This window comes from Hemitrygon akajei, chromosome 12, assembly GCF_048418815.1.
Source record: "Hemitrygon akajei chromosome 12, sHemAka1.3, whole genome shotgun sequence".
NCBI lineage: Eukaryota > Metazoa > Chordata > Chondrichthyes > Myliobatiformes > Dasyatidae > Hemitrygon > Hemitrygon akajei.
Genome location: NC_133135.1, coordinates 52,903,794 through 52,917,986, shown reverse-complemented (window position 1 = coordinate 52,917,986; position 14,193 = coordinate 52,903,794). Strand labels below are relative to the sequence as shown.

The following is a 14,193-nucleotide window of genomic DNA, read 5'->3' as shown; positions in this document are numbered from 1 at the left end:
TTTCTTGTAATAGAGCTATAGAGCAATTAAGTTTTTTCAACAGAGCCAATTATTTTTCCTTTTAATGGGGTGATTGATTCCATTAATATTATAACTGATTATGTTGAAAGTGGCCATGATACAATATCTCTCTTACTACATCACCACCCCTCTCCCACCTTCAACCAAACTCGGCATTTTTATACTATAATAACTGAAAAACTTGTAACAACCTGCCAATGCCTAGAGAACTATTTACAAAAGAATATAACCCACAAAACACAACAAAACCAAACAAGACTCCAGAAACACAGTTGGACTTCTAAAATTCTTGATAAAACAAATTATTATAACTGCTTTTTATCTTATCAAGACCACCCCTGATAATAATTAGGCAGAGAATAACGACACCTGCTTCTCTCTGGGGAACACACACACAGTGCGTCATAGCTTCAAACCACAGAGAAAATATATCCCCCTGGTTGAGTTGTTGCCCTCCTTTGGTGATTCCTTTTCCTTTTCTGTCTGCTTAACAAAATTTAACTCCTCCCCCCCCCACGAAACTGCATTGTATATCAAAATATGGCAGTTATGCTGGTAAATAGCTGTACATGTTGGCGAAGACAGTTAAATATTACTCACACCCAGAAATTATTAATCAGTCCAAAAAAGACACCGTTCATAATACCTCGTTCTTTGAAAGAAAAATGTAATCGTCCTCTTCTTATGTCAGGAAAGCTCTCATGTTTGTCTCCAACAGCGCAGCGCTCCCTCCTCCTCGCCCCCTACGTTGCACCTGCCATACCTCGCTGATGAGTCGCTGCTCCAGCTTCTCCCTCCCACTCACCGGCACGGAGATGCCCAGGTTGTTCAGTGCAGGTAAAGCTTCAATCAAGGAAGGAAAGGTCCTCACTCCGGCATCCAAGTTTATTCTCAGCTGCACTGGGAAGCGACAACTTGCTTGCACACCTTTCTGTTTTAGCTGTTTGATCATGGCACGGACTTTTGCTCTTCTTTTCTGGACCTCAGGAGAGTAGCCCTGATCAAAATAGATGATTCTGCCTTGTTTCTGAGCCCATGCTTAACACAGTACCGCCTCTTTTACTGTATAATCCAAGAAGCGTACAATGACTGAGCGCGGTGGTGCAGAGGGTGTCGGCTCCGTGATCAGGGATTGCTGGGCTCTTTCAGTGTGTATATTTAAGTCCTCTGTCAGTCGAAGTGTCGTTTTAATTAACTGTTTGACAAACCACACCAAGTCTCCTTTCTCACTGCCCTCAGGTATCTGATAGATTCTTAAGTTATTTCTTCGTAAGCAGTTCTGGAGATCATCACAAGCTGCGGTCAGAGCGGCTTCTCGCTTCAACAGGTATTTAAGTACTCTCTCATGCCGGAACCGTGCGTCCTTGTTAGCACTAATTCTGGACTCACGCTCAGGAGATTTCTGCTCCAGCAGGTCCAGTCGTTCCTTCAGGTCTGTCACCGAGGTCTCCAGTCTAGACAGGGATGCCTTGGTGTCTGAAAACAACTCTTGATTTTCTTTTCTCAGCTCTTTCAACTCACATAGTAACACAGCCATACCTTTTTGTCGTCTTTGCTAGCTTCAGCCTGTTCTGGCGCTAGCTATATCTTTTTGTCTTTGCTTTCTCTTTGTATTTCTTGTTTTCCAATGTGTTTTGAAGTCCAAGACTTGTGTTCCTCTACTCTTTTCTTAGCAAAAATATCCTTCATAGATAGTCAAAAGTAACTTAGCAGCTATTATTCCTCGAGTTTCGTGGGAGGGAATGCGAGGCAGGTCAATACTGAATCATGGCGTCACCGGAAATCTGATAAGCTGAAGGCCATTTACATTTAAAAACTGCATTAGCAATTTGTGAAATTCTTCAGTCCAATTCCAGGCGAGAGAATATGCACAGCACATCTCAATGTTAATTTTAAAAAAAAGCTAAAGGAATATTTGGGTATAGAAATGTCATTCATTTACATTAGAAGTGGTGACAGGACCCTCCAAGCTGAGCAATACAGAGGCCATGGATAGTCTCATCCTCTGCAATAAAGGGGAAAGAAGCACTGTAGGAGCCAGCTGAAAGATCACACAAAGCTGGTATCTGAAATAGCGGGTGAGTTATTAAAAACTGGTGTGCACCAGGAGACCAGCCAAAGCTGATACAGCAGAGCATAAATTTAGTACAGCTTTTACAAACTCATTTGACAAGATTACAGGTAAAACTACATTTTCATAAGAGAATGGAAGCTACAGGAAGGCTTAATTAAGTAAGAGACTGGATCCTAATTACAGAATAAAATGATTATCCGCAGGTCTAGCAGTAAATCCAACAGTATGGCACACGCTGTTACACAATTAGTGAAGTTTCTGAAACTTGGGTGTTGTCACTGCTACATTACATGTCTCTACTTTTGTCTACAGCTTCCAGTTACTACATTAGCACAATCTACATCACTATTTACTAGTTATTAGCCCTCTCTGTCCTTTCCTCCTATAATCAACATAAAGAATAAACAAATCATGACATCAGCAGATATGCTTCACTACTCTTAAAAAACAGAGCCTAATCCTATCCTACCAAATGAAAACATTATATTTCTTTATGAAAAATTACGTAGCTCATTGCTAACGGGCACATCACATTAAACATCTGCTGAGGTTCTTTAGTCTTTCCATCAATCCCCAAATTATTATCATGTCAAGTTATAATACAAATAAAATTTAGGATAATCCACCTGAATCAATAATTACCTTCAGCACAAAGTCCAAGGGCTTCATAAGTGATGAGTTCATTCGCTGAAAAGCAGTCATGAAGTTCAATAACATCCACATCAGTGGGACGCACACCAGATTCATCATAACATTTTTCTGCTGCTTCCTTTGTCATATCAAAGCCAACCTGCAAAACAAAAATAAACAAAGGCCCTTCTAATTTGTTCTTCAGAGCTGTGCATATCACTGGCAGAGCCAGCATCAATTGTGCTTCCTCAAATGGTGAGCCTCTGCAGTTCTCCTGGAAAAGATATCATTTCCACAATAGCACCAGGTGGGGATTTCCAGGATTTAGTTCCAACAGCAAGGAAGGGTGACACCTGACTATATCAGGATGATGAACAACTTGGAGGAGAACTTACCACTCCCTTAAGCCTCCTGCCTTTTCCCTTGTTCTCTTGTGTGGATGCAAGAGCAGCCTAGACACACATTGCTCTGATCAGTATTATGTGGTCTATTACAATCTGATAATTTTATGATCTAATTTTTAACTGGAAACTTAATTATATTGATCAAAATGATTACAGCCAGGATGAATGAAAAGGAACTCCCCACTTAGAACTTTGATCTTATACCTATTTCTACTTTTGATCCAAAGCTTCACACATACTCAGAAGTGAAAATCTTGGGCCTGGGAATTGTCTAATATTTACAATTTCATACAGTTATTTTAAAAGCCCACAGAATAAAATTTGATTAATCAGTAACCAAATACCACTTTCTAGACATTTTAATGTTGGGAATGACCACTTTCTGGTCATTTTCATCATTAAACTGTTGCAAGTGGTGGGAACAGCCAATACTTACGTCAGTGGATGAAGAAACATAAAACTGCATCTCTTCCATACTAAACCCGCCTGATCCCACCCCATTTGGCCAATACCACATAACCAGAAAAAACGGTTAAAACAATCATTGGTGGCAAGTTACAGATAAACCTACTACTACCTATGGTAATAAATATAGCTGACAAAAATTCTATGTCTAAACGAGGTAAAGATTAACACAATGAACATATCACACAAAATAATCCTGTCATCAAGCCAAAGTATTAGGTGCAACAGATGTTTCTATATTCTTCAGTCCAAAGTCATTCGTCTGTAATCTCAAACAGCTTTATAGATTCTAATGTCTATAAAAAGCACCAGTTTTCGTGATAGATGATTTGAGGATTTACCGACTCTATTAAAAGTACATGGATTTTCTTTGAGAATACTGGGTTTTCATTTCGATAGCATCTGGTGCATCGGGCACCAGGATCTGAGTATTTAGGAACATTCATGGAATTTTATATTTGCTTGAACATCTTGGTGATTGTCACAGAATTTAAAGAGAGAAAGCCGTCCTGAGGAAAAACGTTCCACCATTGCACTTCCGTGTTACGTTTCCCAATGACTGTTTCAGAAGTAAAGATCAGCTCCTCTCAGAGCATTCAAGTCACGACTGATCATGTGTTCGTGCTTCCTGGAATTCATGAGAAGACATGTTCCACATCTTCATGGAGTCCATGTCCACTTTTGTCAGGGATTAATAAGGTTGTACGTAGGTACTAATAATATAAGCATACATCATGTAAGAGAATAGAATTATTTTCCATAACATTTTCTTTTGTTAGTCATCAGAAGTAGTACATGTACCTGTAATAAAAATAACGTTCATTGCATGCTATTTTTGATATCCAAAAAAGTAAATCTTATGAATATCAAAAATGCTGAGTCACGGGTCACCAGGAAGTGAATTTAATCAAGAAAAGTTTTAAAGCAAGGTTTGAAACCAGAAGATTATTTCCACTATTCAGAATCCAAATGAATCAAATGTTATTTTCCCTTCTTTACAACCTTCCTCACATTGACAAACTCCAGACTCGTCATTAACTCAGTGTCATTCTAGGACTGCCATACTTCACTATTCCCCTAACAACACCACCGGACTATTAATGCAATTTACTCTGTTACCTTTGCCTCAAGCCCCTACTCCTAAATCTTCTCAGTCAGTTGGAATTCTGGAAAACATTAATAAAATGCACCATCTCTGTTCAGAATGCTTCAAAAATTGAGTTCCAGTAACTAATCCCTACCCATGAGATACTGCTAATTCATAAATGCTGTATTTCTTGGCTTCATGTTTGGTTATCATAATGAAACACAGGGTACATTATTCTCCCATTGAACTGTACGTGTTGATACATCCACATTATTCATCTGAAATCAGTAACACCATTGAAGAGATTGAAAACCATCCGTGTTGGATTTCAACACCTCCCTCTGTAATTGGATCTTGGAATCCTGACATAGAGACCACAGACAGTCCGTATTGCCAGCGATATCTCCAGCTCCATCATGTTGAGTACCGGTGCCCCCCCAGGTCTGTGTGCTCAGCCCACTCCTGTTCACACTGCTAACGCACGACTGTACTGCCAAATGCCTTTCTCGCCACATCATTAAGTTCACTGAGAACACGACAGTGGTTGGCCTCATCAGCAATGTGGCATGAATGGAGGAGGCAGAGCAGCCTGTAGACTGGTGCAAACACAACAGCCTGAGTCACAATGTGGACAAGACTAAAGAAATGACCGTGGACTTCAAACTCACCACTCCCAAGTGCACATCAACGTGTTCTCCATGGAGAGAGTCACAAACATCAAGTTTCTTACTGATGATCTCGTCACCTCTTTAGCCATGAGAGCGGAGTAGTGCCTCCACTTCCTGAGGAGACTAAGGCAAGTGAAGCTTCCCCCACCCCCATTCTCAGCATATTCTACCTGAACACAGTTGTGAGTGTCCTCACTGGCTGCATCACTGTTTGGTGTGTGAATTGCAGTGCATTAGATCACAAACCTTGCAACTGATAGTGAGGACAGCTGAAAACATCATTGAAGTCTCCCCTCCTCCATTTGGGACATATACCAGAACCACTGTATATGCAGTTCATCCAGCATTGTCATTCCACGGAGGAAGGTGCCGCAGCACAAGAACTATAACTGTCAGGTTGAGTAACAGCTTCTTCCCCGCAGGCTGTTAGATTTCTTAACCCCCTGCTGCACACCCGTATACCCTGTCTGAATGCCCTGCCGATAACCAACCCCACACACATACACACACACACACTTACTTCTTCTTCCATTGTCCATCGAAATCCGATGACGATGTCCACTCCTTTAACGGTGAGATCTTTGATGACTGTACAGTCCTATCCTGGACCCACAAGCTCTATTGCAGGTGGGACATGTGCATGTGGTAGCGGTGGTGGTAGTGATGGTGACCATGGCTGCATTTCTCCTGGCTCTCTTCTGCTGTCTTCTGGTTGTTCTTTCCATCTCCAGAATATGAACCCCATCCCTATACAGGAGCGATACGATCAGCAGCAACATCCTCCAGGCCCTCGGGTCTGATCTTGCACTTCCTTAAAGCATTCTTCCTCTGATCCTTACAGCGCTTCTTCAGCCCTCCAGCTGAACGTCGACCATGATGTAGCTGGCCGTATAACACACTGTGGGGTAGCTGACATGGGGGTATCCATATCACTTGCCCCAGTCACTGCAGCTGTTGCTGGGTGATCATGGCCTGAATACTTCTGCAGTTGATCCTTACATGTACTTCAGTGTGAGGCACCCGCTCATGCCAGGTAATTCCCAGGATGCGCAGAAGGCAGCTTATGTGGAAGCACTCCAAGGACTTGATGTGACAGCTGTAGGCTACCCAAGCTTCACAACCATAAAGGAGGGTGGTGACACAGCGACCTTTGTGGAGGGACGAAGGCTCCTGTTCTGAAAGACTCCACCCCGAAGTCTCCCAAAGGCAGCTGATGCCTGTTTAATGCGGCTCTGGATGTCGTCGTCAATGCTGCTATCCTCAGAGAGAATGCTCAGATTCTCAGATATTTGAAAGATGGCACTACTGACAGCTTTTCATCACCAACAGTGAAGGCAGGTAGGGTGGGTGGGACACTAGTACTCCATTGGCAAACCACTTCCGTCTTGGTGGTATTGACAGTCAGCCCATCCTGCTGTACGCTCTCACTGCCACAGCAAGGACAGTCTGAAGATCCTCCAGAGTATGGGCCACAAGAGCACAGTCAGTCGCGTACTGCAGCTCCAGGACCCGTTCTCTGCGGAGTTTGGTGGTTGCGTGGAGCCTCCTGATGTCAAAGAGGTTGCCATCTAATCTGACGTCCACTGCCCTAAATCACAAAATCGCAGACGTACTCTCACTCTGCAATGGTCACTTCTTGTCTTTCTTGTTGCTGTTTTCACATATTTATATGACTACCGTAGATTCCGGATTTTAAGCCGCTACTTTTTCCCCACATTTTGAACAGCTTTGAACTCTGCGGCCTTTAATACGGAGCGGCTAATACATGATTTTTTCATGGCCGCCAAAAACATTTTGCCTCGTAACAGTAGACCAATAAAATTGATGAGTAGTTCACAGAGGTCCAATGAAATTGTACGATAAATCAAGCGCACTTTCACAATTAAATTATTGTAAATCAGTCATTTGTACTCACCCTCATCAACATGGAAAACACTCGAAGAAAAGCATTGTGCTGCCTTTATGGCAGTTATTTAGTTTATAATATTTTTGCTTAGTAATTCATTTGTTAGTTAAAGTTAGAACTGTTTTAACTATATTTGTTTTCTGTACTACATCGCGGGATGCTATGACGTCACACCTGGTTTCGCCGCGTCTTGTGGGAAAACGCCGGTTTGCGATAAACGGGACGGCGGGGGGGAGCGGCGGAGCGAAAACGCTGCTTTTAAGTTAAAGGCGATCAATAACTTTTCCTGGTAGGCTGCAGTATATATATTTTTTACCAGTCGTTAGGAGATATCGGAATGTTGTTCAGTAAAGAAGTATACGCAACGTATATTTAAAAGTAGCCGCGTTACAGGCACGGTTCGAAAAAAAGCATTTGCAATATGTATTTGTTTTTGTTACCATATGGATTTAATTAAAAGTTAAAAAATCCTCACGTGTAATATCTTTCTGTGTAAATATCTCATATTACAACGTGGGACACCTGCGGCCGAAAATCCAGTGCGGCCGAAAATCCAGTGCGGCCTAAAATCCAGTGCGGCCTAAAATCCAGTGCGGCCTGTACAAGTAAAAAATTGATTTTATTTCTAAAATTAGAGCCAGCGGCTTTTAATCAGGTGCGCTCTGTAGTCCGGAATCTATGGTACTTGTTTTATCAATAGTGCCCTGTCTTACATAAACATGCCACTTGTACTTTATGTCAACCTGTCGACCTTTAGGCCATGTTACTCGGACTTGTGATAATTTTATTTCACGGCTGTATACACTGGATTGTTCTTTTGACCCCCGATACGCAAACAACACAATGCTGACTGCTATTTCTAAAGAGAAGCTCCGAGAAATACTAGATAAAGTCTTTGAAGAAAGTGCAAAGAGAGGATTGACCATCAACTGCAAGAAGATTGAATGTATGGTTGTCACAAAGTAGAAAGAAATACAGAAATGTGAACTGAAAGTGGGCAACAAAATAAACTTGGAGGTTCAATTACTTGGGGAGCATAGTAACATCTGACAGTAGGGCTGATGTTGAAATTAGAAGGAAGATTGGGATTGCTAAATGCTTGTTCCAGTGTTTGAGCAAGATACTAAAGCATGACAATTTCCATGGGTACAAAACTCAGTGTAGCAGTGCTATGCTCATTCTTCACTAACAAATGGAAGCGAATATTGGACAATATCAAAGTAAAATGAGGGAAGACTCGAAGGTGCAGAAACGTGGTTTTTGAGAAATATGATGAAAATATTGTGGAAGATCAGTGTAACAAATGAGGAAGTGTTGTGAAAAGCCGGAATAAGAAGAGAGCTGATATCATTAATCAGGAAACAGCAGCTATAATTTCTGGGACATTTACTGAACAAAGAGAAACTTAAGCATCTCACGGTGATGGGAAAAATCATTGGAAGAAAAAGTCACTCCATAGCAGATGACATTCATGAGTTACATCAAGAAATGGACAGGCAAAAGTTTTGAAGAGTTTATTAATACTTCCCAGATTAAAGACAGATGGAAGACCATAGTAGCCCACATCCTTTGACACGGTACATAATGATAATGATGATAATGTGCTAGATTATAACTATGTAGTGTGTTTTGAACCTAGGCCCCAGAGGAATGATGTTTCATTTAGCTGTATACATGTGTATGGTTGAATGACAGTAAATTTAAGTCAAACATGCAACTAACAACAAGCTATAGCAACTTAACTGATATGGCTATTTACAGAAAACCACATGGAAGACATTATTTGATTTAAATCCTTCACAAATTTGTAGTAATGCTTGGTACACTTCACCTTTAATATGAACCCTGCAATGCAAAGCTCTGTTGATAATTGTTTCTTTCCAAAAGTGAGACATCTCCACCTAATGGCTAACTTAGGAATTGAATCCCATCGCAAAGGTTTGTCTTCGCTGCCTTCAGAATTGACACCAGAATCCATCCATTTCTCTTCCCCTCTTTCGTTGAAATCCTGATGAAGGTTCTTGGCTGAAAGGTCAACTATTTATTCCTCTCCATAGATGCTACATGACTTGCTGAGTTCCTCCACCATTTTCTGTGTTTTGTCCATCATGCTGTTTTCTATTTCAATTGTTACATAGGCTAGGACCATTAAGCTAGGGACCACTGCTTCATTCTCCCTTCTATCCTACATTTAAAACAATGGTGGCATTTTACACCACTTTTCCTTCTCTAAAGTATTGCAATTAATATAAAGTATTAGTTACCACGCACAGAGGGAATTTGCTATGTTCAAATGCAACCTTCCTTCCAAAAACTCAAATTCACCATTTAATTTTTCCACTGTCATAGCCAGTGAATGTCACAAGATTTATAACCAATTTATGGATCCCACAAATTGCGATTACATTATGAAAATACACTAATCAGTAAGGTAGATTAATGAGTTTCATTGATCCTGATGTTAGATTCTACCCTTAATCTTTCGTTCACTCTCAGAAACCTTTGGAATTGGTATTAGCACTAACAATTAGCTGAGGCAATTTTAAGTTATTTTTCATTTTTCTCCTTTACAGTCAGTCATTACAGCACAACCCCAATATTATTAACAAGTTATGGTCCAGTTGAGAACATGATCCTACTATTTTCAATAACTGATGGCTGGAGTTTATGCCAGTGAGTGGAATCATTTGTCTGCAGGATACAGATTTCAATTTGATCTCAAATCACAAACAATAGTTTTATTTCTGGCTGGAATAGGTTTGCAATAGGTAAATTGACAATTCATAACAGGCAGGTGCTATTTCAACACTATCTTGAAAACTGTGCAATAAGAGAACCTACTTCAGATTCAACTCTGAAGACCAGGGTATCAAAACAGCAAATCTGTTTTCAGATGTTCACGTATATTAATAAACAGCAACCAATGGCTTTCAAAGGGACTACGGCTCACAGGCAGCATAAACACTTGTTAAAATAGTACTGGAGTGAGTGAAAATAGTTCAAGCATTGCATTATCCATGCCCTGCCCAAACCACTCATCTTGGTTTGGAAAAAACTGAAAATTCAAAAAAATTGTAACTTAAAAATCTTAAAATATTGCATACAAGTAGTTCTTCCATTTACAAAGATCAGACATAAAATTGAAAATCCTACCGCCTTAATGCAACTGTTTTCTTGAAAGGTGCTGGCCAAATCAGTTATCATTTCCTGGGCAAGGATTTCAACAGCTTTGGACTCCAGTCCATGTCTCCGTACAAATTTCTCACTTGCCAGGATTGCTGCTCCTGCCCCATTAGATGTTGGGCTAGTTAGCAAAAAAAAAAAAAATCACAAGTCAAAACGTGGAAATATTTCTCTATTTATTTTATTGATTACAGTAAGTTCAAACAAAAATTTAAAAAATTCTGGGATAGAAGAGCTTTGTTTAACTGCTATTTTGGCCCCGACTTTCATGACCCTTCCTGATTTTACTGTACTGCATTCTTAGCAGTTGTTCTTTATGTGTGGTCATAAACAAAGGTTTTAAATCATGAAAAAGCATCATCAAATACCACCAGCACCAAACTCATCCATCACTATCTCCAGATACATCTTGAACTAGGAGCTGACAGGATCAGACAGTGACAGTCCTGGCAAGATGGCACCAGCGACATGTTGCAGACAGCTCACCAAACAACTATATACTCTTCTTCTTTGAGACATACTTCTTCTCAATTGTGGATCAGTTGCAGCCTGTAATTTCTCTCTTAAGGATGTATTTTCGAATTTTTAAGCTGTACTTCTGTGAGCAAGATTAAAATTGTTGAAGACAAGAGCAGAAAACAAACAGCTGTTCAGCACCATCTGTCTGCATTTGACCGGTCACCCTCTCTTCTCACTACTGCCATCAAGTGGTAGGTGCAGAAGTCACGGGTCACACAACACCAGGCTCAGGGGCAGTTGTTGCCCTTCTGCCTCTGGGCTCCTGGACGAGCTTCACTTGCCTCAGTGCTGAATGTACTCCACAGCTGTGGAATCACTTTTCATGTTCTATGTCCTTGATTACTTTCCCCCCCCCTTTTTGTGCAATTTGATTAAGCTGCTTCAGTGCTGAACAGACTTTGCAGCTGTGGCCTACAGCTATTGGGCTCCTGGGCTGGTTTTACATGCCTCAGCAGATCCAAAGCTGTTGACTCATGTTCAGGGTCACTGTGGCTAATGTTCTGAGTTTTATTTGCTTATTTTTTATTATTTGCACGATCTATTCTTTTTCTTACCCCCACACATTGGGTGCTTGATGGATTTTGTTTTGTGAGGTTTCTCTTTAAGCAGATTCTACTGTGCCTCTTCATTTTGTGGCTGCCTGCAAGGAGATGGATCTTCAAGGTTGTGTACTGTATACATACTTTAATAATAAATGTACTTTGACTTGAACTTTAATGTCCAATCAGAAAGGTATCCTCAACAAACTGGATCCCATGATACTTCCCAGCACCAATGACCATCTCATGCTGTCAGACGATGAACTGGAATTCTCTTCCCGAAATAAACAAAGACAGATATTCATTGTCAGTTGTCAAGAGAGTCATGTTGTACCTTTGACCAAGCTGGCAAAGTCCTGAAGGACATGCTAGTGAGATATGATCTACAATAGGTGTTGACACAACTTGAGTAGAGATAAACCTAGTTGACCTCATTCTCACCAATTCACTTTCTGCAGATGTAACTGTCATGGCAGCATTAGTGAAAGTGACAAATCAGATGAGAGCACACCCTACCCACATCACGCAGTTTAGCAAAACCACCACAAAACTGAATAGATTAGAATGAACAGAGGGGTGCCAAGACAACAAATGCATTTTCCGGTAGACCAAAACTAGACATCCTTTGGCATATACTTGTAACTTCATGTTTATCATCTCTCTCCTACATCATTAGTAACAATAAAGGGATCAAGGCCAATTCGAAGAAGTACAGAAGTTGGAAGCAGCACCAAACATACCTCATAACAATGTCTCAAACTGATGAAACTGAAAAACAGGACTACAAAGCAACATTGGAGTTAAAGGTTATGTCAGAGGGTGATTCCTCCCTGCCCATCTGCATAACAGTTTAAATTCTTCTTTCTAATGCCTCTTCTTTCCCTTCCAAGGTGGCTGGGGTCCTGTCAGAGTCCATGATCTACAGCTGCACACAAACTACAGTTCTTCATGGTGGCGTGTTCCTGTTCTTGAAGCTCGCTGATTGGCCGCATTTCAAAATCTCCAGGAGCAGCCTGGGGACAGGCACCTTCGGGGTGCGGCCTCACACAGCCCTGTGGACTCATTTTCTCACTTGTGGCGTGAACTGAGATGTCGCAGGAGACCGGAACACCAAAACAGTGGATACAGCTATCGGAGGCCTCTGTACTTGCTCGCTCTCTCTCTCTCTCTCACAATGGTGAGAGAGAGTTTGCTGTCAATTCTGGAGTCAGGGAAATGAAATAAAAGCAGTGCCTCAGACTGTAACATTGAAACAGCAAGCGATTTGTCTCCCGTCTTGCTGTGGAAGGACTGATACTTCCCTCTCCCTTGTTGGTGAGGGAGAGCCTGTGCCCCATGTTGAATTGTCAGGCGAACAAGTTTTTGTTGGACTGCAGATCATAGTCTCTCTTTAGAAGCTTTGTTATTGCTTGGTGCTGGGCGGTGGGTGCTGATGCTTCCTGCTAGAATAAGCCGGGGGGGGAGGGGATATGCCTGATGCTTTAGCTGCTGTTTGTGCATGGAAGGGAGGGGAATTCGCTGTTCTTGTGTTTTTATTTTGTCATCCATTCTTTTTTTGGGTTTCGTGAATATCTGAGGAGAGTAAGGATTCCAGGTTGTATATTGTATCCATTCTGATATCAAATGGAACCACTGAATATCAACAGCAAAAGCAGTGCACCTCAGTCAGAGGTAATCCATAAAGAGCACATCAGCTCAAATCACTCTAAGCCTGTGACAGCGGCAGATAATGAACCAGCAAGTGAAAGGAAGCAGTCTTATGAACGTATTCATATGGTTCCTTTTCCTCACAAAAATAGCATATGGACAATAAAGGATCCTGGCTGAGTCAAGAGGCCATGTCCAGTTGAGCTGCTGAGATGCCCAGAGACCCTGGAGCAATCTTCCTACCCAAGCAGGCCAGGAGGCAAATGGCCCCATCACTATCCGAGTGACACTTCTGGTTGTTTATTTTAAAAAATGTGACCAGACAACAAACTGAACAAGTAGCCCAAGCTTACCAGCACTGCAGGAGAGTCAGGAATTCAAAGATCTGACGAGACTTCATCACCTGATCAATACTGAACTCCTGTTGGAACTGGGAATATCTAAATTTTAAAAAATATAATTAAAATGAGGTCCAAATTTGTGATGACTGTACTTCATATTCAATATTTCAACCTTAGAACAGTCAACAAAAATAAGGTTGTTGCAGTTCCTGAATAAACCAAAGATTTGGAAGTATTTGATTTATTTTACCAATCTGAATAGCCACTCTAAGGGAGTAGACCCAAAAAAAAGAGGCGGAAGGTATACATTATGGAAAAATAAACAATTGGAGACAAGGATTATGGTAGAAAAGTAGACAAGGCCACTGATTAGATCAACTACAGTACTGAATGAGGGGCTAGCACAAAAGGCTTAATGGCCCAATCCTGCGTTTCTTATTGTTATTTTTCCTGTCTTTTTCCCCACCAAATGCCATGGCTCATGATCCCTCTAACTCCTCAGTCATAACAGCTCAGGCAAATAATCGAACAACGATTCCCATGTTTCTGAAGTAATTTGGAAGGAAAGTAAAAGACAAAGAGATTTATTCTCAGTGAGATGGGATACTCTATGGTTTTGTTTGGAATCAGAATACTTTATACAGAACGTTCCCTTGACATAATAGTTTGTGGAGTACAAGGTACCGTAGGGCGACAATTAGCACAGTGG

At 41.1% G+C, this 14,193-nt stretch overlaps 1 protein-coding gene across 1 annotated transcript in view; it reads right to left on the bottom strand.

The window, feature by feature from the left end:
* The window catches only part of scp2a (sterol carrier protein 2a), a 91,190-nt gene that overhangs the window by 52,243 nt on the left and 24,754 nt on the right, over positions 1 to 14,193 (bottom strand). The window contains exons 8-10 of the mRNA XM_073063097.1: positions 13,497 to 13,583; positions 10,409 to 10,559; positions 2,738 to 2,885 (exon numbers count right to left, since the gene is read on the bottom strand). Coding sequence (XP_072919198.1) covers positions 2,738 to 2,885; positions 10,409 to 10,559; positions 13,497 to 13,583 — 386 coding nt within the window. The remainder of the gene's footprint in view (positions 1 to 2,737; positions 2,886 to 10,408; positions 10,560 to 13,496; positions 13,584 to 14,193) is intronic.